This window comes from Penicillium angulare (assembly GCF_028827245.1).
Source record: "Penicillium angulare strain IBT 27051 chromosome Unknown utg000001l_segment0_segment0, whole genome shotgun sequence".
NCBI classification, from domain to species: Eukaryota; Fungi; Ascomycota; class Eurotiomycetes; order Eurotiales; family Aspergillaceae; genus Penicillium; species Penicillium angulare.
The window spans coordinates 1,585,631-1,608,218 of record NW_026623160.1 but is presented as its reverse complement, the minus strand read 5'-3'; the positions used below and the strand labels follow the sequence as shown (position 1 = coordinate 1,608,218).

The 22,588-nt window shown below is 45.8% G+C and overlaps 10 protein-coding genes across 10 annotated transcripts; 6 read left to right on the top strand and 4 right to left on the bottom strand.

Annotated features, from left to right (window-relative positions):
- Positions 1 to 12: 12 nt before the first annotated feature.
- On the bottom strand, positions 13 to 1,551 carry N7478_000559 (sulfatase family protein; the record flags this gene model as incomplete). The annotated part of the gene is made up of 1 exon (XM_056916774.1): positions 13 to 1,551. One exon carries the CDS (start codon positions 1,549 to 1,551, stop codon positions 13 to 15), a length of 1,539 nt encoding a protein of 512 aa, XP_056784654.1.
- Positions 1,552 to 1,983: 432 nt separating this feature from the next.
- N7478_000558 (uncharacterized protein) lies at positions 1,984 to 3,612 on the top strand (the record flags this gene model as incomplete). Its single annotated transcript, XM_056916773.1, has 1 exon — positions 1,984 to 3,612. One exon carries the CDS (start codon positions 1,984 to 1,986, stop codon positions 3,610 to 3,612), a length of 1,629 nt encoding a protein of 542 aa, XP_056784653.1.
- An 833-nt stretch (positions 3,613 to 4,445) lies between these two features.
- On the top strand, positions 4,446 to 6,697 carry N7478_000557 (uncharacterized protein; the record flags this gene model as incomplete). Its single annotated transcript, XM_056916772.1, has 7 exons — positions 4,446 to 4,519; positions 4,585 to 4,817; positions 4,880 to 5,376; positions 5,433 to 5,828; positions 5,885 to 6,040; positions 6,098 to 6,280; positions 6,464 to 6,697. The coding sequence occupies 7 exons, from the start codon at positions 4,446 to 4,448 to the stop codon at positions 6,695 to 6,697; spliced, it is 1,773 nt and encodes a 590-aa protein (XP_056784652.1).
- A 298-nt stretch (positions 6,698 to 6,995) lies between these two features.
- On the top strand, positions 6,996 to 8,251 carry N7478_000556 (NAD-dependent epimerase/dehydratase family protein; the record flags this gene model as incomplete). Its single annotated transcript, XM_056916771.1, has 4 exons — positions 6,996 to 7,012; positions 7,078 to 7,283; positions 7,380 to 7,694; positions 7,755 to 8,251. The coding sequence occupies 4 exons, from the start codon at positions 6,996 to 6,998 to the stop codon at positions 8,249 to 8,251; spliced, it is 1,035 nt and encodes a 344-aa protein (XP_056784651.1).
- Positions 8,252 to 8,981: 730 nt separating this feature from the next.
- N7478_000555 (uncharacterized protein) lies at positions 8,982 to 10,326 on the bottom strand (the record flags this gene model as incomplete). The annotated part of the gene is given in 5 exon segments (XM_056916770.1): positions 8,982 to 9,140; positions 9,194 to 9,634; positions 9,686 to 10,040; positions 10,059 to 10,199; positions 10,295 to 10,326. 5 exon segments carry the CDS (start codon positions 10,324 to 10,326, stop codon positions 8,982 to 8,984), a joined length of 1,128 nt encoding a protein of 375 aa, XP_056784650.1.
- Positions 10,327 to 12,208: 1,882 nt separating this feature from the next.
- Positions 12,209 to 13,687, top strand: N7478_000554 (fungal specific transcription factor domain-containing protein; the record flags this gene model as incomplete). Its single annotated transcript, XM_056916769.1, has 3 exons — positions 12,209 to 12,507; positions 12,606 to 12,803; positions 12,871 to 13,687. The coding sequence occupies 3 exons, from the start codon at positions 12,209 to 12,211 to the stop codon at positions 13,685 to 13,687; spliced, it is 1,314 nt and encodes a 437-aa protein (XP_056784649.1).
- A 568-nt stretch (positions 13,688 to 14,255) lies between these two features.
- Positions 14,256 to 15,911, top strand: N7478_000553 (sugar porter family MFS transporter; the record flags this gene model as incomplete). The annotated part of the gene is made up of 3 exons (XM_056916768.1): positions 14,256 to 14,350; positions 14,404 to 14,699; positions 14,767 to 15,911. The coding sequence occupies 3 exons, from the start codon at positions 14,256 to 14,258 to the stop codon at positions 15,909 to 15,911; spliced, it is 1,536 nt and encodes a 511-aa protein (XP_056784648.1).
- Positions 15,912 to 16,185: 274 nt separating this feature from the next.
- N7478_000552 (uncharacterized protein) lies at positions 16,186 to 17,640 on the bottom strand (the record flags this gene model as incomplete). Its single annotated transcript, XM_056916767.1, has 6 exons — positions 16,186 to 16,226; positions 16,294 to 16,894; positions 16,956 to 16,991; positions 17,067 to 17,211; positions 17,265 to 17,347; positions 17,401 to 17,640. 6 exons carry the CDS (start codon positions 17,638 to 17,640, stop codon positions 16,186 to 16,188), a joined length of 1,146 nt encoding a protein of 381 aa, XP_056784647.1.
- A 1,022-nt stretch (positions 17,641 to 18,662) lies between these two features.
- Positions 18,663 to 20,657, bottom strand: N7478_000551 (uncharacterized protein; the record flags this gene model as incomplete). Its single annotated transcript, XM_056916766.1, has 5 exons — positions 18,663 to 18,696; positions 18,832 to 20,000; positions 20,238 to 20,481; positions 20,534 to 20,569; positions 20,635 to 20,657. The coding sequence occupies 5 exons, from the start codon at positions 20,655 to 20,657 to the stop codon at positions 18,663 to 18,665; spliced, it is 1,506 nt and encodes a 501-aa protein (XP_056784646.1).
- A 326-nt stretch (positions 20,658 to 20,983) lies between these two features.
- On the top strand, positions 20,984 to 22,293 carry N7478_000550 (WD40 repeat domain-containing protein; the record flags this gene model as incomplete). The annotated part of the gene is made up of 4 exons (XM_056916765.1): positions 20,984 to 21,024; positions 21,090 to 21,255; positions 21,312 to 21,959; positions 22,042 to 22,293. The coding sequence occupies 4 exons, from the start codon at positions 20,984 to 20,986 to the stop codon at positions 22,291 to 22,293; spliced, it is 1,107 nt and encodes a 368-aa protein (XP_056784645.1).
- Between the last annotated feature and the right edge of the window lie 295 nt (positions 22,294 to 22,588).

Genomic DNA, 22,588 nt, shown 5'->3' with positions numbered 1-22,588 from the left:
CATACACCATTCTCAACCGGCAAAATATTTTCCCTCCATATCACCATTGCTCAAACCTGCAGGCGGAGTCCAGTGTGGGACTTTGATATTTCCAGGGTCATTAGCCTCGAACTCAGATCTATCTCGCAACTTCATTCCCATTTTCTGATGTCCCATACTCGTCATAACAGAGACACCGTCTTTGAGAAGCCAAGGGTCATTCGTCAAGTACTGCCATTTCTCAACCTTCTCACGACATTCAAGGAGAATGGTTTCGAACTTCTTGTCTGAGACGAGATTATGCAGCTCCTCGGGATCATTGTCCATGTCAAACAACTCTTCCGGTCCCCTGTAAAGGTATTTCTCCAATGGTCGATTGCCAATCACCACCGGTCCGTCCATATTTCGAATACCTTCCCACGAGAGACTTCCGTAAAGATCAGTTCCGAAGGGGAAGTCAAGCTTCCAAGCAATATTCCTGTGATATTTGAATCGAGTTGTGCGCAAGAATCTTGTTGGCCAGTAATTTTGAATTTCGTGGAAAGTATGAGATCCGAAAACATGCTGGTCACGCGTTTCTTCAGAAATAAGAGTCCCAGAAGCAATGATCGATAGAAAAGTCTTTCCGAGTCTTTTAGGAGATTTCCCAGTATTGGGTGTTGTGATCATTTGGCCATTGCTTTCGTTCACGCCCGCCCAGTCCATGCAAGTTGGTAGGATGTCCAGGAAAGATACCATGTTCGGATTTATCACTCCCCCAGTAAGACCGGGACACTTCATAATAAGAGGAAGCCTCACACCTGCATCGTAAAGGGTGGTCTTTGAGTTCAGAAACGGTGCCCCGTTATCACTAACGAATATAACGAGTGTGTTATCCGTTAACCCATGTTTCTCAAGAACATCCAGAATCAACCCAACGCCATAATCCATCCGAGTAATAGCTTTATAGTACTCGACCAATTCCACCCGAACTTCAGCCACATCACTCAAATAAAACGGAACTGCTACATCCTGTACTCCATACTCCGGAACTTGAATTCCAGCCTGAATCAGCTCCTCATCTTCATTACCAAATCCACCCCGGGAATCATCACGATGCGGATCCCGAAACCCAACAGTTAAATGAAACGGTCTATCTGTTTCATTTGCACGCTCGAAAAATGCTCCTGCGCGCTGGGCATTGAATCCCACATCGCGAGTGTGGCTTTCTTCCATGATCACCCATGGATAAGCTGATTTGGGACCAACGTGGACTTTGCCTATGATTCCGGTTTGGTAGCCGAGGGAATTGAATATCATGGGCAGCGTCTCTATGTGATCGTGTGTTTGGAAATGATTCCAGCCGTGCGCGAGTCCATATTGTCCGTTTTCATGGGTATGGAGTCCTGAGTAGATTGTTGAGCGGCTTCCACTGCATGAGGCTGTGCTGGCGAAGGCATTGGTGAATGTTGTGCCGAGAGATGCTAGTTTGTCGATGTTTGGTGTTTGGATGTTTTTTTCTCCGTAGCAGTGGAGGAATAGGCCTAGATCATCGGCTATGAATTGAAGGATGTTCTTGTGTTGGTCTGTCATTTTGATGTCGTGATAAAGTGAAGATATGATGTGTGAGAGTGATGGGTTATATGTGATTCATTCTAAGTATTTCTTCTTTGGTCTCGCGGTTGAATAGAATTTCCGTTATCATCTGCCCCTCTCAGACTCTCCGTCTCGATGGTTCTACTCGGACATAGCGTTTCGACTATCCGGTTTCTAGGGGTGAAGTGGGTCCTAATGGCTATCGGTGCTGATATCCCCGGCTCGGTCGGTTGTCGGGATGGCTATCACCAACATCCTTCGGGAATGCTACTACTTCTAGGAAAGGATCAATTGCGGGGAAAGTGTGGCTACAATGTGGATCAATATGGTGTTAGCAGGTGGCTTACATTTTCATGGAAGTATATATAATTCAGGAAATGTGTTTATGAATTTGAAAGAGGGTATGAGGAATCAATTGTCTAACCCATCATGAAGCTACTCAATTTCCTCTCACTTTTTGCGTCTTTTGCATCCTGCTCAAAGTTTGCCACATACCACAACTTTGCTACGGAGGGTGTTCTTGCCGATGATGGTCTACCTCCCCATCCACTTCAGGGTCTCCCTTACGGAAAACCCGCTTACCCCATTACCACCGATGGTAACGGCCGCGAACAAGTGGAGGCACACCTGACATACTACGAAGGAAAGTACTGGATGCACTCAGCCACATGGAGCTGTGGCGGTTCAATTTTCGTCTATGGAGTTGTTTCTGGAATCAACTTCCCGGAGAGCCCAGTTTATCCTCCTGGCCAATATGGATCACCAGGAAATTGTGGAATCAAGACATACTCCTCTGCGGATCTTGTGAACTGGACACTGGAAGACTATTATCAGCCCGATATTACTGTTGCAAACGTGACAAAACCCGTTGTTCGCTACAGTAATGAAACAAACAACTACGTGATGTTTATGGGCGGTAACGCTAAATCAAACTTTTACTATGCCACGTCGAAGAGCCCAAGCGGTCCGTGGAGTAATCCACCAAGTATCATTTCCGGAGCTCACGTCAATCACGACTTTGACGTTGCTGTCGGACCTGATGGGTCTCATTACATTCTTTCAGATCCGTTCACTGAATATCTCTCCATGGACACCTACTATACATTTCCTATCTGGGATATCTGGGTCCAAAAGCTGGCTCCGAACCTCACTGCGACGCTTGGAACAAATAATACATCTGCTCGAATCCGCACCGCTGAGTCTTTAGCCGCACAAGAACTGTATCTAGAGGCATCCAGCTTCTTCTATCATGACGGATACTGGTACATGATGTTTGGACGAACATGCCAGAACTGCGCCGGCTCGATTTACTACTTATACTCCAAAAATCCACTTGGCCCATACACCGACGGTGGATACGTCACACTTGATGGCTGCGGAGCCCAGAATAAGGGAACGAGTATTCTACCCTCTGAAATTGGCTCTATTGCCGTTGCAGGTGCCCTGGCGTACCGAACCAGCGCAACCAATGTAGTCGTCAACGGCTCAATATGGCATGGTGATAACCACCAAGCTGCGTCGAGTACTTTCTTCTTTCCATTGGAGTTTAACGATGATCACACAATCAAGAACTATACTTGTCCGGCTACTGTCAAAATTCCTCTCGCGGCAAATGTTACTACCCAACCCGACACCCCAACGGCATACCAGCTTGATTGCCGGATTCGAAACTGGCAATCTATTGAAGCAGTGTATGATCCGCCTAAGAAATCAAGCTCACTCGAGTTTCCTATTTGGCAACGAACGGATAACCTTGGGCAAACTCTGAATGCCGGCCCGATGCTGGATCAACCTATTGAAGTGATTGTTTTGTTTGCAGATGGAGAAAGCTCGCATTATTCATGGCCTGCGAGCAATGTTTCTTGGGCACCTGCTAAGATCCATTTGAATACTAGTGGGAAGGAAGTTTCGAAGGTTACGCTTAGTACCAATGCTACTAATGGGTGCTTCGGAACTTTGGTTCAAGCGAACGATAATTCAGAAAGCAAATATGGATCTCTTGTTGGTGGAAATTTCAAAGAAGACTCCAATGCCCAACTTTATGTGTATCAATTTTGATCGTCAGAGGCATCGTTATAGGAGGTATACGAGCACACAAACCAATAATGTATACTAGTTGAGGCTTCTAAAAATGCAACCAATCTTAGTTTTGAACTGGAGACACAAATGTAAATATATCCCCCAGAATAGAAATAGACTCATCTGAGAATCAGCTAACATGATAAACCATAAAAAGCGATTGCTACTACCCAAAATATCTTGCTTCTCCACCTAAAGAAGAGTGGAATTTCCGCTTTAAGCCTCAACATCGAAGTACCAATGTTTTGACACTAGACTACAGAAGGAAGTTAGCATTAGTCACGCATGGTGCTATATATCAAATTTTGAAATTAAATACCCGCCGACTAAAAAAAAAAGTCTTAATATGCACGAGTCCGCCAATGTTAAAATGCAAATAAATTCAAATGAAATATGATCATGCCCCAGGCACCACATCCTGTTCCCTCCGGATCCACCCCGATAGCCGGTCGACGGTCGACGGCCGAGATCCCGATAACCGCCTCACGACATCTCTAATAATTCCCAATTCTAACCGTGAAAAAAAGAGCAAGCCAATAGAAGCAGGGCCTGTTGCTTCCAGAATATGGATACAGAGCACGCCAGAATGGACATCCGATCACGAAAATCCGGGGACTACAAAGCGCGTCTCCACATTCACGTCTAGTGACCGAACCAGAAGACGCCCTTCTCCCATGTTGAATTTGCTCCCTTTATCACAGGTTTATTATAAATACTTCTTGCCCTATACTTTGTGCATGGCTCAAGACTACTAAGCGACCGCTTTATTCTTACATCGGCTTATATAATAAGTGAATCGCTTGTTCTTCAAGATGTGGCGCCAAACCACGCCATATCTGCTGTTCAACTCGATTGTCTTTCTCCAGGGCGCGTTGCTTTTTGGGCTGTAAGTGATGCATCTACCTGATTCAGAAACATTCAGGATGATGACTTACATTGACTTGTGTGTAGGGACACTGGCTCATTCGGATCCTTGCAAGCTTTGCCTTCCTTCCTCAGCCGTTTCGGAGTTGCCAATGCCGCTGGTACCTATGCATTACCCGCAACACGCAAGGCTTTGATGAACTCTTTACCATGGATTGGTAAACTTTTGGGCTGTTTTGGCTCGGAAACATTCATCACGCGTACTGGCTACAAGAAGACTATGTACCTGGCGGGAGTTATTCAAATCGTGGCTATAATAAGTGAGAACCACCTTAATGCCCCAGTTTGTAGTGCAGATGACATAACTAACAATATCGTATAGTTGAACTTACGTCCCAACACTGGGCTCAGTTCACCGTCGGTCGTATTATCGCATATTTCGCCGTGGGGTTGGTAGAGAACGCGGTACCATCATACAACGCCGAAACCGCACCGGCAGCGATAAGAGGAGTTTTTTCTGCATCTATTATGATGGTTTCCTCTTTAGGTAATCTATGGGGCGCAGGAATGTCCCGCGCTTACTCTACGACTTTGACCAAAGAGGGCTGGATAATTCCCACCGCTATGCAATTCATTCCTGCAGTTGGATTACTAAGCCTTATTCCCTGGACACCTGAGTCTCCCAGGTGGCTTGTAGCGAAAGGCCGCAAGGAGAATGCAAAAGAGGTTCTGGTTAAAATTCGGCCGAAAAGTGAGGTTGAAAGCGGTGCTACATCTTTAGAAGTGGAACTGATGGAGACATTGCTCGGGGAATCGTTGGCTTCAAAGGAAGGATCTTGGCTGGAGCTCTTCCAGGGAAACCATCTTCGAAGAACTTGGGTAAGATTTTATCAGACTCACAACATTCGAATCTGACAACTAACAAACACTTGCAGATATCTGCTACACTTTTCATTCTCGAGCAGATGAATGGCAATCAATTTGTGCAGTCTTACGCTGCAACATTTTATACTCAGCAAGGACTTGGTGCGATGTCATTCACATACACTATGATCGGACAAGTCGTTGGCGTTGTCGGATGTGCTATTGGTATCTTATTGCTGGATATAACAGGCCGCCGGCCTCTTGTGATCTATGGCGGTGCAATGTGTTGGTTTCTTCTGTACCTTGCCTCCGGCCTAGGGACAATGCATCCCCTGAATCAGAATGAAACCAATACAGAGCTGGCATGTTTCATGTTATTGCCAGCTTTTACTCGTATCTCGGCCTCGAATACTGCATTCCTCACAGGGGCTGAAATAGGAGGTATCCGTATGCGAAAGAAGACAATGGTAAGTTGCCCTAGCTTCATTTTGCAACCTTTGATCCTCAATCTAACTCCTAAAAGGCATTTGGTACTGCTTGCGATGTTGTGGCAGCTTTCTTGGTTACATTTGTCACACCCTATCTCCTACCACATATGGGGGTCAACATTGGCTGGATATTCGGGTCTGTGGCGGCGTTTTCTGTTGTGTGGGGTATCTTATTCTTCCCAGAGCTCAAGGTAATGGCGTCTTCGTATTTTATCGAGATTTTCACCTCATTGACGTTGCATTTTTAGGGCCGTGGACTGGAAGAAGTGGACGAGCTTTTTGAAGCCAAGATATGGGCATGGCAATTCAAGCGATACGAGACGTGTGGAGCTGGCAGGACTTTAGCCACTTTGGAGAATGAAGGACAGGTATACGACAGCAAAGAAACTACTGACATTCAAGATCACAATTCGGCTTTGGGGGAAACTAAGGTGTGTTGACTTGATACGTCGCTATTATTTGGGGCTAATGCGATTCCAGCCGAAAATATCAACTCGTGTTGAAACCGCATGAATGGTTAGTATATAAGCATTCAACGTTTCTGTTTAGCATCATAAATCTAAATTTTCATTTCCTCCACTTCAAACACATCAACATATGTAAAAAATACACAGTCTGCAACAGTTCGCCGAATGCATGTGGATAAAGGTTCCAATGCTGTTGGGTATGACCTTGGTGGCTCCGATAATAATGTCACCTGGGCGGGAGAACAATGGACTTCTAAAATTGATAACGGCAAGGGGCATTTCCCCCGTGGTCTTGATGAAGAGACTGCCAAGGTTGAGAATGATACGATTGATGTGACAGTTCCCGACAGTGAGGCTGTAGTTGTGTATTTTGTTGTTTAAGGCACCAAATGGAGTTCACTGCCCGGAAAACAAATTCCGCAAAACGATATCAGATGATCATGACGTTTGGCCGATTTGATTATAAATCCCACGAATGCAGATGCAGTGCTACATATAGTATTTGCGGGGTATAGATACTAGCCCTTGATCGCATTCACACCTGGGCACTTTCTTTATTCCTACTTTTCTCATTTATCCATCCCATACATCTGAATTCCGCCCCATAACAAGGGACAATTCGTCAGATGGGAATTTGAACGAATTAGAACACGCTAAATAATTCTCTCATTTGACGAAAATGAAAACTGTCTTCATGTATGATATCTTACCTTGTGTATTTACCAGGGTTTTTTCACTGACCCATAGTCATTATCGCACAGTACAGGCGCCAGTGGCTATATTGGCGGGGACATTCTTACTGAATTGATTGAAAAATACCCCGTATATAACTACCGATTGCTAGTACGAGGCGAGAGAAGCAAAGCGGAAATTAAAAGTGTTTACCCATCAGTATCTATTGTATGCGGAGACCTTAACGATTCCGACATCCTCACCGAAGAGAGTGCTGGGGCCGATATCGTAATACGTGAGGTTCCCCTCAGGCTGTTCTGTCAAAAATACGATTGATGAAATACACTCCCAAATGGAGTACATATTTTAACGTACTAGTATCAATCTACAGACACTGCTGATGCTGCAGATCATCTTTCTGCTGCACAGGCAATCGCTAAAGGGGCCTTGAAAATGCATACGCCAGACAGACCTCTCTACTGGCTACATACTAGTGGAGCGGGGTTGTTGTCTTTTTACGACGAGGAGGCCAAGGTTTATGGAGAGAGAAGCTCTAGGATTCATGACGATGTGAAGGACATTGATGAAATTCTCTCACTTCCAGACCGTGCATTTCATCGTGTTGTCGATAAGACGGTACTACACGCAGGAGCAGAAAATCCTGCCGTGTTGAAAACTGCAATTATATCCCCGACTACCGTTTATGGTAACTATATTTCTGATCTGATAATCTCACAATGAAAAGAGAAGTTGATGAATATCATAGGTACTGGCCGAGGCCCCTGCTCCCAACGCAGCAGGCAGATATACGAAATGGCCAAGTTCATTCTCAAGGAGAATAAGATCCCTGTGGTTGGTCGTGGCCAGTCAATCGGCTCCAATGTGCATGTTCGAAGTGTAACTAGATTGAACATGCACCTTTTCGAAGCAGCCATACAGCAGCGCGACGAAAATTTGTTCTGGGGATCAAATGCATATTACTTAGTTGAGCAGGGCGAACACTGTTGGGGTGACGTTGCCAATTCCATCGCACAAAAGGCTACCGAAGAAGGCCTACTGTCGGAACCCCATGAAAGGATAGAGCTTGACATGAAATCTGCCTACAAGTTGGCTGGTTTTGAGGCTACGAGCTGGGGATACAATATGCGTTGTCGAGCAAGCAGGGCTCGGTCGCTGTTAGGATGGCAGCCTTCCGGTCTATCTCTCGATGATGAATTGCCACAAATAATTCGAGAGGAGTATAACCGCTTACAGCAAGACTAGTAGTTTTCAAACATGCCTTGAGATTCAACCCTTATTATGTTTGCCTTTGAAGCTCAAAATTTGTAAATACGAGTACCATGAGGTACTTCCAGAAATACCTAGAGACTACATAGCACGAGTCAAGCATTCGGAAATTCCATTACCAAATTCTTGATGGCACGGATGAGAATTCGTCATTGGAAGCGATAGCCGAGATAAGAAACTCTGACTAATTCATTATTTTCTATGAAGCCTGGGAATGCGGAACTTCTTGATGGATGATGCGAATCTAAAAAGGCTGAGCGGAACATTACCTCTTTGGGTGTTTCCCCCCCGCCCACACTCTCTGAGATTAGGACAAGGCGAGATCCGCTTTAAGGAGTATGCAAAGCTGAGCAAAAAGCCAAATGGCTAAGATTCGATGAGCTTTCCTCATCGGCTTGCAAATTTTATTGATCCACATGGGGTGCGATACAAAAAAATCATAACGTCATTCTCTCCATGCGCCATTCCAAGAGTCTCCATCTATTGGCTATACTCGGAAATATCGTGTGATGGATATAGAGCAATTTTATCTTCAATCTTAGTTCTTCGAGAGTGCCTCGCCCAAAGGATATAGTTATAAATAATATTAGGGCCTTGTAAATTAAGTATTATAAAGTCATGGCTGAACAGAAGCCCAGGTAGTTATTTCCTTGCTTTCACATGTACCTTCTTTTTGCTTTTCACCTCTTTTGGATTTGGAATAAATTCAACAAGAATCAGCTAGCAAAGAATCAGTTTCATGTTTCCCGTAAGGAGGCGGCGCTACCCAAAGTTCTCTGAGATTCATCTGCGGGGCTCCAGGCCCAAACGCACTATTCACCGGAGACGCTGGCATGAATATACGAAATGGAACAGTCTCATTGATCTGGGCTAATTTAGTAACTCTATTTTCCACGAGAGATTTGAATAAGGACATACCGTTACCAAATCGTCTGCTACTTGCAAAGCAATCTCCACGGAGAGAAAATGCTTGATATCCAAGTACGGCAACCGTGCGCTCTGTATGCAGTCCTGTAGTTGGCGAGGTAGGGCGAGAGTTGATGTGATTTCCCAATTGTCTCCAGGAGTGACATCCTCCCGAGCAGAGTAGGAACCAGGGAGAAGCGGAACATCATCGCCAGTGACAAAACGTGTTTTTTGTGAGCGAAGGAACCGGACGTTATAGTTGGTTTGTTCAAAGGCGGTTGCTGGAATTTCGAAATTATGAGTCTCGATGACTTTAACCATTATGTGCTTCACATAGAGACTCTTCATATCGGATAAAAGTCTGATATGAGCTGGGAACATGGCTCCGAATGGAATGTCTCTGGCCGGAAGGATAATCTCGTAGTGTATATCATTCAACGCTTTTTGCAGAACCTGCTAGAGATTAGTTCCAGGGTCAAGTGTAATTATTGAAAGTAGACTAACCAGAGGATCATAGTATTCATTTGGAACAAGCCAGGACAAATATTGGTCATTTTCATAATTTCCATAAATGATAAGCGGCTTTGTGATTATTTGCTGGTTGCCCCAGGGGCGCTCAATAATACCATGAACTTGGTAGGAATGGGAAGCAGAGTCAAGGCCATCGACAGTTTCGAAGAGAGGTTTGTCGATGAATATTTCGAAGCGGAAACTATGAGAACCTCGTTGGAGCTTAAAGGGCTTACCCGTCTCAGATATCGCTAAGCTCTTGGTTACGTCGAATGTGATGACTTCGCGATCGTTTCGGATAAGTTCTTTTTTGCGAGGACTAATATTTGTGAGAAGTGGCTTCGAATGGCTGAATAAAATGACTTACATTTTCAATGTCCCTCGAAGCTGGACCTTGATACTTCTGATCAAGGTGGGCTTTCTTAACTGTAATGCCAAGTGTCCAGTCACACATTTATTGGCTCCATCTTCCCGTGGTGAGCCGAGAAAGACATCGGGACTTTCGAGCCTGATTTTATTTCCAGAGAAGATTAGCAAAACTTCGTACAATAATTGACCCGAGTACCCATAGATCTCGGCACAGATAACTAAAGATGAACTTACCTCAACTCGCAATCAATAGGTCTGGCTAACATATCGTGTGTATGAATTTTCAGATGCGCAACGATACCAGCTAAAATCGACGTGTTGCCGTGTTTTTTTTTATTTCCGGGCTTTATTCTCCGGATACGCGTGAGTCGTGACGTCGAACCCGGGATTTGTTATCAAAGGGCGCCGCGGCGTGGAATGTGGGGATGAGTTGGCAAGTCTTCCGCTGAAATAAAGTTCTTCAATTTTTGGACCAGCTTTGGACTGCTCCGTATTGAATAAAGCTGTGTATCTGTAGCTTAATTTTTAATTTCTTCCAAGATAGAAATTTTGCTCAATAGTTATATGTCCAGTCAAGGTGGAGGTGCGGATTGCCTAAAATGGTCTGTTCCCGCTGCTATGTGTATGCCACGCCACATACTAGAAGTAGTGCACTTGGATGAAATTTAAAGAGGATGAGTAAATTTCTTCATTCATTTAGCTCATATTCGTCGCCAGTGCCATAACTTCTCTTCACATAGCTTCAATAGCCTACACATTAGAAGCAAAAATTGGTCGTGTGAAGAGCCATGCTGTTGCGATATCTTCATTTAAAGCCCTGGAGTCGGGTATGCCGTCATTGTCTCCGATCTGCCATTCCCCATGGTTCACATTCCTGTTGTATGGTTTTCAAATAACTCTTGATATAGGGCTCGGCAATAAATTCTATACCACACTATGGAATCCTACTGTCTCACTGGCTTATTTGCATGGTGTCTATGGAATTGATTGGAACTGCTGCCTCGATCGTAGCGAATAGTATGGTATCAACAACATTTGCTGGTCCCTATTTTATACGATTCGCCTTGCTGCTGCCGCGAAAGAGGTCTATAAAGATAGATGTTAACAATATATGGCCTATTTTCAATATCATGACAAAAACAAGATCTAAGAAAAGCGAGAAGTATTGCTTGATGTTACGCTCAATCCCTATCCTAAATATTAGGAGAGATAAAAACAAATTTTAAAACTCTAATAACATCGATGGCAGGAGATAAAGTTGCAGCTACGTCAGAGGGTATTAAAATGAGATACTATGTGACTAGGGTGTTTCAACGACTGAATAATGCGTCCTCGACGCGGCTCTTGGCTTCCTATGTGGGGAATGACCCCGACCGGGCCGAGAGTGATTGTGATCTTCTCCCGTTGAGAACTTTACCTCCTCAAACACTGACGCCTCCGAAACGCTCGGCTTCCACTGCTTGGAAATGCATATATCATGGAAAGGAGAGCCGAATATGCATGCGACCAGTGTCATGGACACAAATTGAAGTGCACGCCACAACCTCAGGGATGTGTGCGTTGCAAAAGTATGTCCCCGCTTTTTCAGTACCTGGTGGATGATATCTTAACCGCTCTAGGATTGGGCATTCGGTGTACCTATCATCGGCCTGTTAAGAAAAGAGGGAGAAAATCAACTAAAGAAGTTCTTCCTTTCTCTGAGGTTATATCGGTAAATTAGATATTGACCACTCTTGCCCTTACTTCCTCGCTGGCTGCTAAAGATGTAATGGTACAGGATGGGCTCGATTACCCCGTGCTAGACTGCCTCCATGACCTTTCGATTTTGAAATCAGATAAGGAACATGCACGGTACGGATCACCATTTTTAAATTCTTTGTATCTTTTTTTGTTAACTTGTTCAATCACTTCCAGAAATTCAACCGTACGTCTGACACGCTATGAAGCCTGTCGGCTTTTGGAGCATTTTTATACCTCGCCCAACCAAGAATTCCACGCTCTTCTCATCCGACGAGAAAGACTTCTCAATCAATATACCCCAAGGCCAACAGAGCCAACTCTTCTTCTGTCAATTTTGTGTGCGTTTGTGGCATACATTAATCAATCTCATATTCAAATAAGCTAACAATCATAGGCGTTGCCTGCTTTATGCCTTCTGATGAATCATCTGCTCTCCCAGAAACAACTTCAAAGGAACGAGCTGCCCTAGGCCGGTACCTATTTGACCAACTGTGTCAACATTTCCATCCTAGGACACTGCCTCATACAACTAATGTTTTCGATGATGCCATCACTGCATATATCATGACGAGTATTCCTCCAAGTGAACAGTCTGTGGAGTCAAGTCTTCATTATTGGCTAGCATTTCTGAAGTTTATCGTGCAAGACCTTCAGTTACACAAGGATTCACCTAAGTTGAGCGAGGATGACCGCGAAGAGAGACGAAGGTATGGGCATTTGACCAGCCTGATTTTAGGTTCCCTTACTCTTCTTACTAACATACCTCTTGTTTCAGGGTATGGTGGGAAACCTATATAATTGATAGACATGTAGCACTATCATTCAACGAACGACCGTATATTCCGGATCAAGAATGCCAGCTTCTTCTCATACCGGCCCCTGACTCAGTTTGGGCGAATCTTGGACCATTGGTGCCCACCGCAGGTACTCTCATAAACGGTATAACGCTCGGTTATCGAGTCATGAGCCTAGATATGATTGGTATCTATCTACCTCTCTCAAAGTACGCCCATTCTAAGTTTTGTTACTTCTTCCGTGGGTTACAAGCTGACTTTTCAACTTCCAAACAGAATACTGGGAGAGATTCTTGAACATCGCTTTCTTTGTGAACATCCGACATTCAATACGAAAGGAAGTTTCCTTGGTGAAATCAAGGCAAATATTTTACACAATCTAGCGCAGTGGTTCGACTCCTTTACTCTGCTGGTTGGACAAGACTTTCCAGCAATCGCAGACCCAGAGTGTGACTTGACTCCGCCACCGAACATCCCCCGAGTTGCATACTACGGTTTACACATGTATCATTGCATGTTCATACTTCTACATGGCCCAATGGATATAGTTCGAATGTACAAAGATCATGAGTGGCAAGCTTCGCTTGATTTTCTCACGGCAGGAGAACATGCTGCTGCTTGTGCAAACGTATTTACCCCCGAAGCACTGCTCCACGCTATTTCACATATGTACACACGCTTACCACTGTCTTGGTTTCAGGTTGCACGTTATATCTTACTGGTTGATCCGAGACTATGCCTAATGTATAGGTTCTTTGGAACATACTTTCTCCAATCGACTTTTATCTTTCTCATTCTCGCCCAAAAGCTTGGCCGCCAATCCGACAAATTGATCATGCGCAACTGTGCAATCAATCTGGAAGTTTTGGACAAGTTTGTGGCCATAACAAATATGGACTACCAACACACTTTTGCGAAATTTATTCGACGCGCTCTTTCCTATAACATGGGGAATGTCACCCCCGAGAACGAGATGCAGATCAACAATCTATTATTCCAGCCATTGGACGCCGAGATTCTTCCTTATCGTTGGATTCCGGGGCATAGGGGCTTGCAAATTGGTCCAGCACGCAAGAATTTAGATGACAGTTGAGTTTCACATAGAAATTTATCCATTGTTCAAATTATTTCAGTTGGGGCATTCTTAATACCAATCCCACTTCCCATCAATTAAAAAATCTTGGAAACCACACCTGAAGCCACAGCCTTTGATATTTGGCTAGCAACGTTGGAAGATGGGGGTTATTGCCCATAAATTCAAAAAGGGTTTTTTTTTTCACTCGCGCACCACTATGGTATAGATGCTGACTCCACCTTTAGATGAAAAGCCAATGGTACCTGTCGGACCGGCCCCTCAAACTCTATTCGGCATATTTTATAAGCTGACTCGGTGAATTACGCACACCTGACTAGTCTAGGCTCCCTGTATTGGATTGATTTCCCTGCAGCTTCAAACTTTTCGGGCCATCAATAAACTCCGGGGTAAAGGACGCTTGAAAATCGTTGCCGGATCCCCGGATTTCTTGGTGGGCATATATAGAAATCCAAGCAGAGGAGCTAGAGTGGCAGACTCGGAGCATGCTGGCATCTTGAAATGCTTGGGATCGACTCCACCCTCCTTCAAGTTTCTGTACCCGTCGTCGTTGCTACGCTATGAAAAGATGGCATCCCAAATGTCAATTGTGAATAGTGCTCGTGCGGAATGGCGGGCAATTTCAATTAGTTTATTCATTACAATTGCTGCTTTCCAATTTGGGTACGATTCTTCCTATTATTCGGGTATGTGCGCATTTATGGATATGTGGCTAGATTTTGTCGCGCTGATCTCATGTCAGGTATCCTTGTTATGGACCCCTTTATTAAGGCCTATGGTCATTACGACACCCATGCCAATGCATATGTTCTGAGCTCCAGAATCCAGTCAATCACCACTAGTATCATCAATGTCGGGGAATTTATCGGCGCTGCCTCGTCTTTCGTGATAGACGATAGAATTGGCCGCCGTGGCGGAATGCTTTTTTCTAGTGTTTTTGTGGTGATCGGTGTGATATTTCAGGTTTCTGCAAATAATTTAGGTCTACTGATTGCCGGTCGACTGATACTGGGTAAGTCGATTTTGATGACTCGACCTAAATTGAAGCTCAGCTGTACTAAAGAGATTTCTCTTCGAAGGTTATGCTGTGGGATTAATTTCCTGTTTGGTTCCATTATACGTGGCAGACTGCTCGCCGGCTCATTTCCGTGGAGCGTTGGTGTCTATTTATCAATTCGATGTGGGATTGGGTCTACTTCTTGGAATTATTGTCGACAACGCCACGAAGGATCGCAAGGACAATGGTGCTTATCGGACTCCGATGACTGTCCAGCTTATTTTTCCAATAATCCTTGTTCCTGGTCTGATCTTATTTGCTCCCGAGTCCCCTCGATGGCTGTTAAGCAAGGGAAAGGTCGAAGAAGCCAGGAATTCCCTTCAAAGACTTTATGGCTATCGTCCCGATTATATTGAGCGCCAAATACAAGATATCATGCAACTCATTATCAAGGATCGTGTGCCCAAAAGTTCCTGGAAAGACATGTTCAATTGGAACACTGATGGGCGAAAAGCTTATCTTGGAATGGCCTTGCAAGGTAAGGAAGCGGTGAAGCTCATCACAATTCTCAATCCTCTTTGGCTGATCAGATTCAATATAGCCTGGCAACAAGCTTCCGGTATCAACTTTATCACGAGCTATGGTATTTTGTTCTTTAACGCGATCGGAATAACTAACTCTTTCCTCATTCAAATGGGATTATACTTGGCTCCAATGCCGGCGATATGGATCAATCAATACTGTATTGAACGTTTTGGTCGTCGCTCAATGCTACTTCTATCAGCCTTTGGAGTTGCAGTGGTGCTTTTGGTTGTTGGAAGTGCCGGGTATGCAACAAATAAGACCGTGACCCCGATGGCGCTAGACAAAACGATCGTTGGCATGGTCTATATCTTCATGATAGTTTTTAACCTCGCTCTGGGGCCAGCTGTTTGGGTAGTCACATCTGAAATATCCACTGGACCTAATCGCAGCAAACTTATGGCAATGTCTAGTGGAACAAGCTGGGTGTGCAGTTGGCTCGTGACATTTACCTTCCCTTATCTCTTCAATACCGATGCGGCTGGTCTGCAAGCGAAAGTTGGCTTTATATATGGGAGTCTCATGGTTTTGGCTACTGTCTGGATCTTTTTCTTCCTACCAGAAACTGCTGGTAGGACACTAGAGGAAATTCACATAATGTTCCAGCATGGTGTGGCGGCTCGAAATTTCAAAAGTGAGTATTGATTCCCAGTGTACCCGTGAATTAACGTTGGAATTGCACTAAAATCCGTTTACAGCATACCAAAAGCCTGAATTGACAGTAATAGATTCGATCGACGGGAAAGAGAGCATTCATGTCACTCAAATAGTCCACGTATGAGCGTTTGATCTGTACATCGCTCGAAGAATCAAGCATTCGAAAGGCTATACCTCAAAAACAAGTTCTTAGGTTCAAATAACACGCAAAGTATCATAGATTGCTTCAAAATGTAGCAATATTGTCAACTTCCGTAACAATTTACAGAATAGCCGTCGCATTAGCATGAGAACCAACACCACCTGAACCGAAGCATTATAATTAGCATCACAGCAAGCCAAAGAGTCAGCATAACAAAAAATAACATACCAGGCATATTAGCAGGCGCACTCGTCAGGAAAAAGGTCCATTTGCCCAATTCCCTGCATTTCACAGCCAATTTCTCCAAATCCCACATCTCCCCAATAGGGCAACCCCAAAGAGCCAACAAGCTCATATGCAAATAATCACCTTCCACGCCCCCGGGAACAGGCCATGCCTCACAGGTAGGCGAATCACCCACAACAGCCGAGAAATAAGAATCATGCAACCACTCCCGCATAGCAGGGTCTCTCGATAATCCCGCAAATTCCAGATCCTCGTGGCTTCGGGTTGCTGCAGCATGACGCTGCTCGGGGCTGAGCTCACCGTATCTTTCTACCCATCCCGAACGGACATGGAGAATATCTCCGACTCGGATGTCGCCGCCCTGAGACTCTGGGCGGAGATCTAGGCCTTGAAATTTGGCACAGGCGTGCAGTTCTGGCAGTGTGATTTGATATGTTGAGTTGGCGTCGTAGTTCTTGTTGTGGACCTTAGCGTAGTGACGGTAGTCAAGGAGGACGCCACGGCCTGCAATTCCGTGCACAGCCCAGTGATGAATGCTGCATTTGTGTTTGGAAGTTTCGTCTACGATGTCCTTGCTGGTAGTCTATTGGCTGTTAGTGGAACGAGCTACGTAGAATGGTACATCATTGGGGGGGGGGGATTACCCTGTTGTAGAAAGTCTTCGTTGGGATGTGGGCAAACTGTGAGGAGAAACCGGCATTAGATTGTCCAAACAACATTTCGATATATTGATTGTTTGTAGACTTGGAACTTACATGGCGGAATCCGTCCCACTGGGTGCCACTCTGCGTGTTAAGACTATAGGTATCGTCATACGCGATATGCTCGACGCCTGTCGTAACAGTATGTTTGAATGGTTGGCGGTCGAATGCAGGTGTGCTCGGTACATCGAGCGGGAGACTTTTGCAATGAGAAGAGTATTCTGGGAAGTATAGGTTGGTCTTGCTACTTACTCCAATCGAACCATCTCGCCTGTTGTGACCTCTGCCACGGAAGCTTTCACACGTTCTGGGGTCAACAGGTTCAATCTGCCCAGCTACCTTGACATATTAGCGCATATAATAGCGGCTAAAGTAGAGAAGTTCATACTTGATCATCATCTCCCCAGACCCAAGCCGCCCCCTCAGGCGCATCAGGCAGTGTAGGAAGGTCCTTCAGGAGAGGGAACTGATCACAGCGAGGATCCCATGGTAGCTGATCCGGGACTTGCGACTTTGGTGACATCTTGACACTTTTTTCTTGAGGGCCAGATGATTCTTCACGACGTCTCTTATGATCTAGGTGGTCTGAAATGGAGGATAATCTAGCAGAAGAAGGGCTGGAAGGCATTGTTACGATTATGCGAGGGCACAAATTTGATTACAAACGTGGAAAGTGGGGAGTTTGCATTGATTCCAAGGAAATTTAAAAGACCCAGTGGATCTGAAACGAAAGTAGTGGGGGAACATTGCTCGCTAGAGTGTAACAACCGAGGAGGTACGATCGCCGGTGGGTTTTTTGAGGCAACTTCGCGCCGAGGTTCTTGGTATATCCGAATCAGTGGCCCTAGCCACTCCTAGTCTGCCTCATATCTGAAAACGCACCCAAGACGGTCTTATTTTCGTCAGGATTTCAGCTAAGATCCATTCATGCTACTATGAACTCTTTGGAGTCGTTTCCCAAGCCCCCCAAGAGCCATAGTCTATATATCAACAGGTTGATTGCATCGGAAGAACGGATGGGAAGAACGAATTGATGGTAAAGCGGGGGAGCTTCTCCGCATCCATTCCGCGATGACGTTTTCGATACACGCCACAATGAACCTCCAGCGGAGGTCTCTATGAGTAGACAGCAGTACGAAGCTATTTGAGATTAAAGATTGATAATGTATAAAGAATTGGTTTATAAACCAAATGGCCCTCTTTTTTCCTTTTTGATTGGTTGGTTGGATTAATATCCATTTTCTGCTATGGTACATGCGCGTCAAGGAAACCAAGACTTCATGCGCTAATGCCCTCGAGTGACAGTGTGCATGTCGAAAGACCTCCGTGCGTATCATCACTTGACGCCTGTGAGCTTGCAACGGGGTGTGATACCCATCCCAAAGGGGTATCATGAGACGCTGTAGAGGGGTATGCGTGGAATAAGAAAAAAAAGCGAAAAGACAAATCGAACTCCATGGGAATATGAAAATAAACACCCATATTGCCGATTTGCAAAAAAGAAATAAACAGAACAAAAAACAAACACGAATTATCGAATTGCCGTCCCAGGATGCATGTCCATGATCCATTCCCGTTGCGCCGTGGAGAGAAAAAACATAATCAAGCATAAACATTCGTTTCGTTCATGTGTCTGACCATGCAAACATGTCAAGACAAAACAGAAGATTGTGGAAGGTTGAGACTAAGAGGATGATAGGTTTAACCCAACGATGGGACGCCAGTAGATTGAGACGTAGATCGGCCTCCACGTACACCGCCACCGCGACCACCATAGCCGCGGCCACGGCCAAAACCACGACCACGGCCTCGACCGTACCCGCGGCCTCTGCCCCGGCCGCGATAACCATCAACGCTACCTTGACCGAAGGTCTCGATGTTTCGCTTTTCCTCTTCGCCACGCCACTCGCGGCCACCGGGACGGGTGAGGGAGTTGTCCTCGCGATCACGAGCCTCGCTGGAAATATTATCGAAGAAGGACGCGGTTCGATTGTACGGCCCGTTACCTGAAGTAGTGCCATTGGGGGGAACTTCAAGAACTTCCAGCTCAGCACTAGCCTGTGACTCAGCCTCGGCAGCTGGAGATCCAGTAGCGATGGCCTCTTTCACTAAATCTTGCTTGTTGAACTTGGCATTGGCAGTTTCAAAATCATAGTCGGAGGTTGGGACTTCAATCTTCTTGTGCTGCTGGTTGCGGACACCGCCACGACCACCACGGGGGTGCTGATGACCACCCCGTGGGGCACGAGTACCATCGTATGGGCGCATGTCATTCATTCTGCGCGCAAGACCATCAACATTAACGTCACCCTGACCAGGCTTATTCAATACACCTGGCTGAGGAAGCTTAGCCATCGCGGCAGCGACGGCAGCTGTTGCAGCGGCTGTGGCATCCGTAATAGAGGCGTTGCCATGTGCACCACCAGCTGGAGCAGCAGACTTGGGGGCCGCGATGGGAATTGCGGGGACAACCCGGCCACTCTTCTGGGGAATGGCAGTTGGGCCACCCAATCCCTGAACCGCTTCAGCTACAGAAGGCTTGGACTCAATTGGAGGAGTGGGGGCATTCTGGGCAGCTGGGGTGGCTGGCTTGCTTGGGACTTTATCGCCGACAGGAAGCTCTGAGGTAGGGTGAGGTGGCACTCCGGGAGGACCTGGGCGCTGCTGAGGAGGGAGCTGCTGACCGTGGGGTCCCATAGGCATGTTGGGAGGGAACTGTCCTGGTCCCTGGGGGAAGCCATGTCCGGGAGGTGGGAACCATCCGGGTGGGGCACCCGGAGGAGCACCATAAGGTGGGAAGCCAGGGCCAGGGGGGAAAGGAGGGGGAGGACCAAAACGCTGACCATATGGAGGGTAGGGACCGCTCTGGAATGGAGGCTGTTGAGGATACCCGGGAGGTCCTTGCTGGCTGTGTGGCTGTGGAGGCCCTTGGAGGCCAGGAGCAGGTCCTGGTTCTTGGCCAGGTGGAGGACCCGGTCGGGGCATGTTCTAATTTGCTTCCAGTTAGCCGATGAAAAATTACAGCTAGTGGATGAAATAAAGTATCATGAGACATAATGATTGATCAGAAGGAAGGCAACGGAAATATCAACAAGGTTTTGCGCATTCAGAACAGGTCTGTGTTTACATCCGAAAAATTCTTCATCATTCAATCAATTGACCGACCGGGTGGGTCATGGTCGTTGGGCATTTGGTGGGAAAAAACGATGCACGCGGTGTACTTACTCCTAAGATGGCGGGGTCGTCAGGAACCCGAGGAGGTTCAGGCTGTGTGTTCTCCTTCTTCTCCTCATCTGCGACGCTAATATCCTTCACGTCGCTGCCTCGGAATACGATGTATTCGTAAACGCTGTTAGAGGGAGGAACATCAGTTCCGTCTCCTCGACGACCCTCAGTTCCATGGGACATGACATTTTCCAACGCAATTGTGGATGCCTCTGGGTTAATTTCATGAAGTGTGCCGACATATCTGAGCTGTCATTAGTGAACAGGGATGCAAGTAAAGAATCATGGAAGCTTACCGAATGTCACTCTTAGAGATCAGGTTGAAACGCTGACTGCCAGGTGTTAACTCCAGCCCAGCCGCACAAACCCTGGTTCCCAGGAGGTGCAGATGACTGACCCTATTAAGTGGTTCATATCCATCTTGTTGGGGTTGCGCGAAATCGCGCAATTGATGAGCGAACGAGAACTAAAAAGAAGAGAAAAGAGAAAAATAGGGAGGAAAAAAGAAATGGTGGTCGAAAAGAAGAAGGGAGTGGGTTGGATGAGAAGAGAAGAGAAGGAGGAAGAATCAAACTCTGTTGGGGTTTTTGGTGGTTATGGGTACGGTGGACTGCAGGAGCTCTTAGAGCAGTTTTGGTTTGTGCGCGTGAGGCCCGTGGGTCGAAGCTTGAAGATTGAATGATTCAGCTTCGTGTTCTTCCCCCCCTTTTTATAAGATATAGGACAAATAAAGCAACAAATTCATCATGACAACTTCCTCTCATCGAGATAATTTCTTTCAAACTTCGTGAGTCAAAAAGAACAAAGAGTTTCAGTACCGCATTGGGCAATATATTTACTAATCCATTACAGTGCTTCCTTAGACGAGCAACAGAGGAAAGACGCCAAGTCTCAGAATTCCAATGGAAATCCTATTCGGTTACAAAGCAAGCTCCTAGCTATTCATCCCGATCCAAAGAGTCAAAACTCCATCTATGTAGCTCAAAGTAGCGGCGTTATCAGGAGAGTGGTTCTTGATGTAAGTTCTGCTTTCTAATACAAGATTATGTGTTATTCTAACAGATCCGATTACAGACTGGCGCAACATCTGCCCTTTACAAAGGTCCTACAGCTCCATTGACTAGTATCTGCTTAAGTGCAGATGGCAAGCTATTGTTTGCTGGATGTTGGGACAAAACGGTGTGGAGCTGGGACGTTGCCTCAGGCCAGCCTCGCCTAAAGTATGAAGGCCATTCAGATTTTGTTAAAACAGTTACGAGTGCTCGTTTGAATGGAGAAGACTTACTCATTACGGGTGGTGCTGACGCTCAAGTCCTCATTTTCAACATTACCACCGGTCAACGCATCGAGACTTTCAAAGGCCACGCGCGGGGTATTGAGGATCTAATCCTTGACCCGGAAGTGGAAGAATCTGATGCTCTAATATTTAGCGCTGGCAGTGAACGAGAGATCCGACAGTTCAAGATCTTTGGTGGCGGCGATTCCGCGGAGCCTCTTCTCCCTCACGAGACCAGTATATACAAGCTTTTCTTCGATCAGGATGGCGATCTGTGGACCGTGTCCGCCGATAAGACAGCGAAGTGCTTGGTGCGAGCAGATGGATGGAAGCCCAATATCAGTTTGGAACACCCTGACTTTGTGCGAGATATTGTTGTGCATGAAGCTGGCGGTTGGGTTATTACAGCTTGTCGAGATGAAGAGGTCCGCGTATGGAACCGATCGGTATGCTCCCCCTCTCCCTTGCATCAGTCTATATTTTTCTGGTGAGATTCGAATTTGAACATGTTACTGATATATTTTCCAGACTGGAGAGCTTCATCACACATTTTCTGGTCATTTTGAGGAAGTCACTGGACTCGTCTTGCTGGGCTCCACTGTGGTCAGCGCTGGCATTGACGGGACCATTCGACAATGGTCTCTTCGTCCGGATCAATTACAAGAAGCTGTGGCACTAGCTAAGGCGGAACCTGCTGTACCTGAAGAGGAAGAGCCAAGTGCTGAAAATATGCTTACCGAAGAGGAGGAGCGTGAGTTGGCTGAGCTCATGGACGATTAGATATGTCACAATACCCAAGACCGATATGTATATACAGTCCGAACTTTGTCAACGAACGATGTTTATATGCATTCCAGAAATGAACTAGTATAGGTTCATAAATTGCATTAAAGTTAAACTCTTACTAACTCGCAATTTCTAAGTAATCCGATCGCAAAATAAGCTCGGAATAGTTCATCTTGCAACTACATGACCTCATTCACGTGACCTTCCTGATGCATCGATGACGCACAGGGACGATCTCCCGTCTGCCCATTTGTCCGTCGCTGCCTCCTGCTAACCCCACTTCCGATCT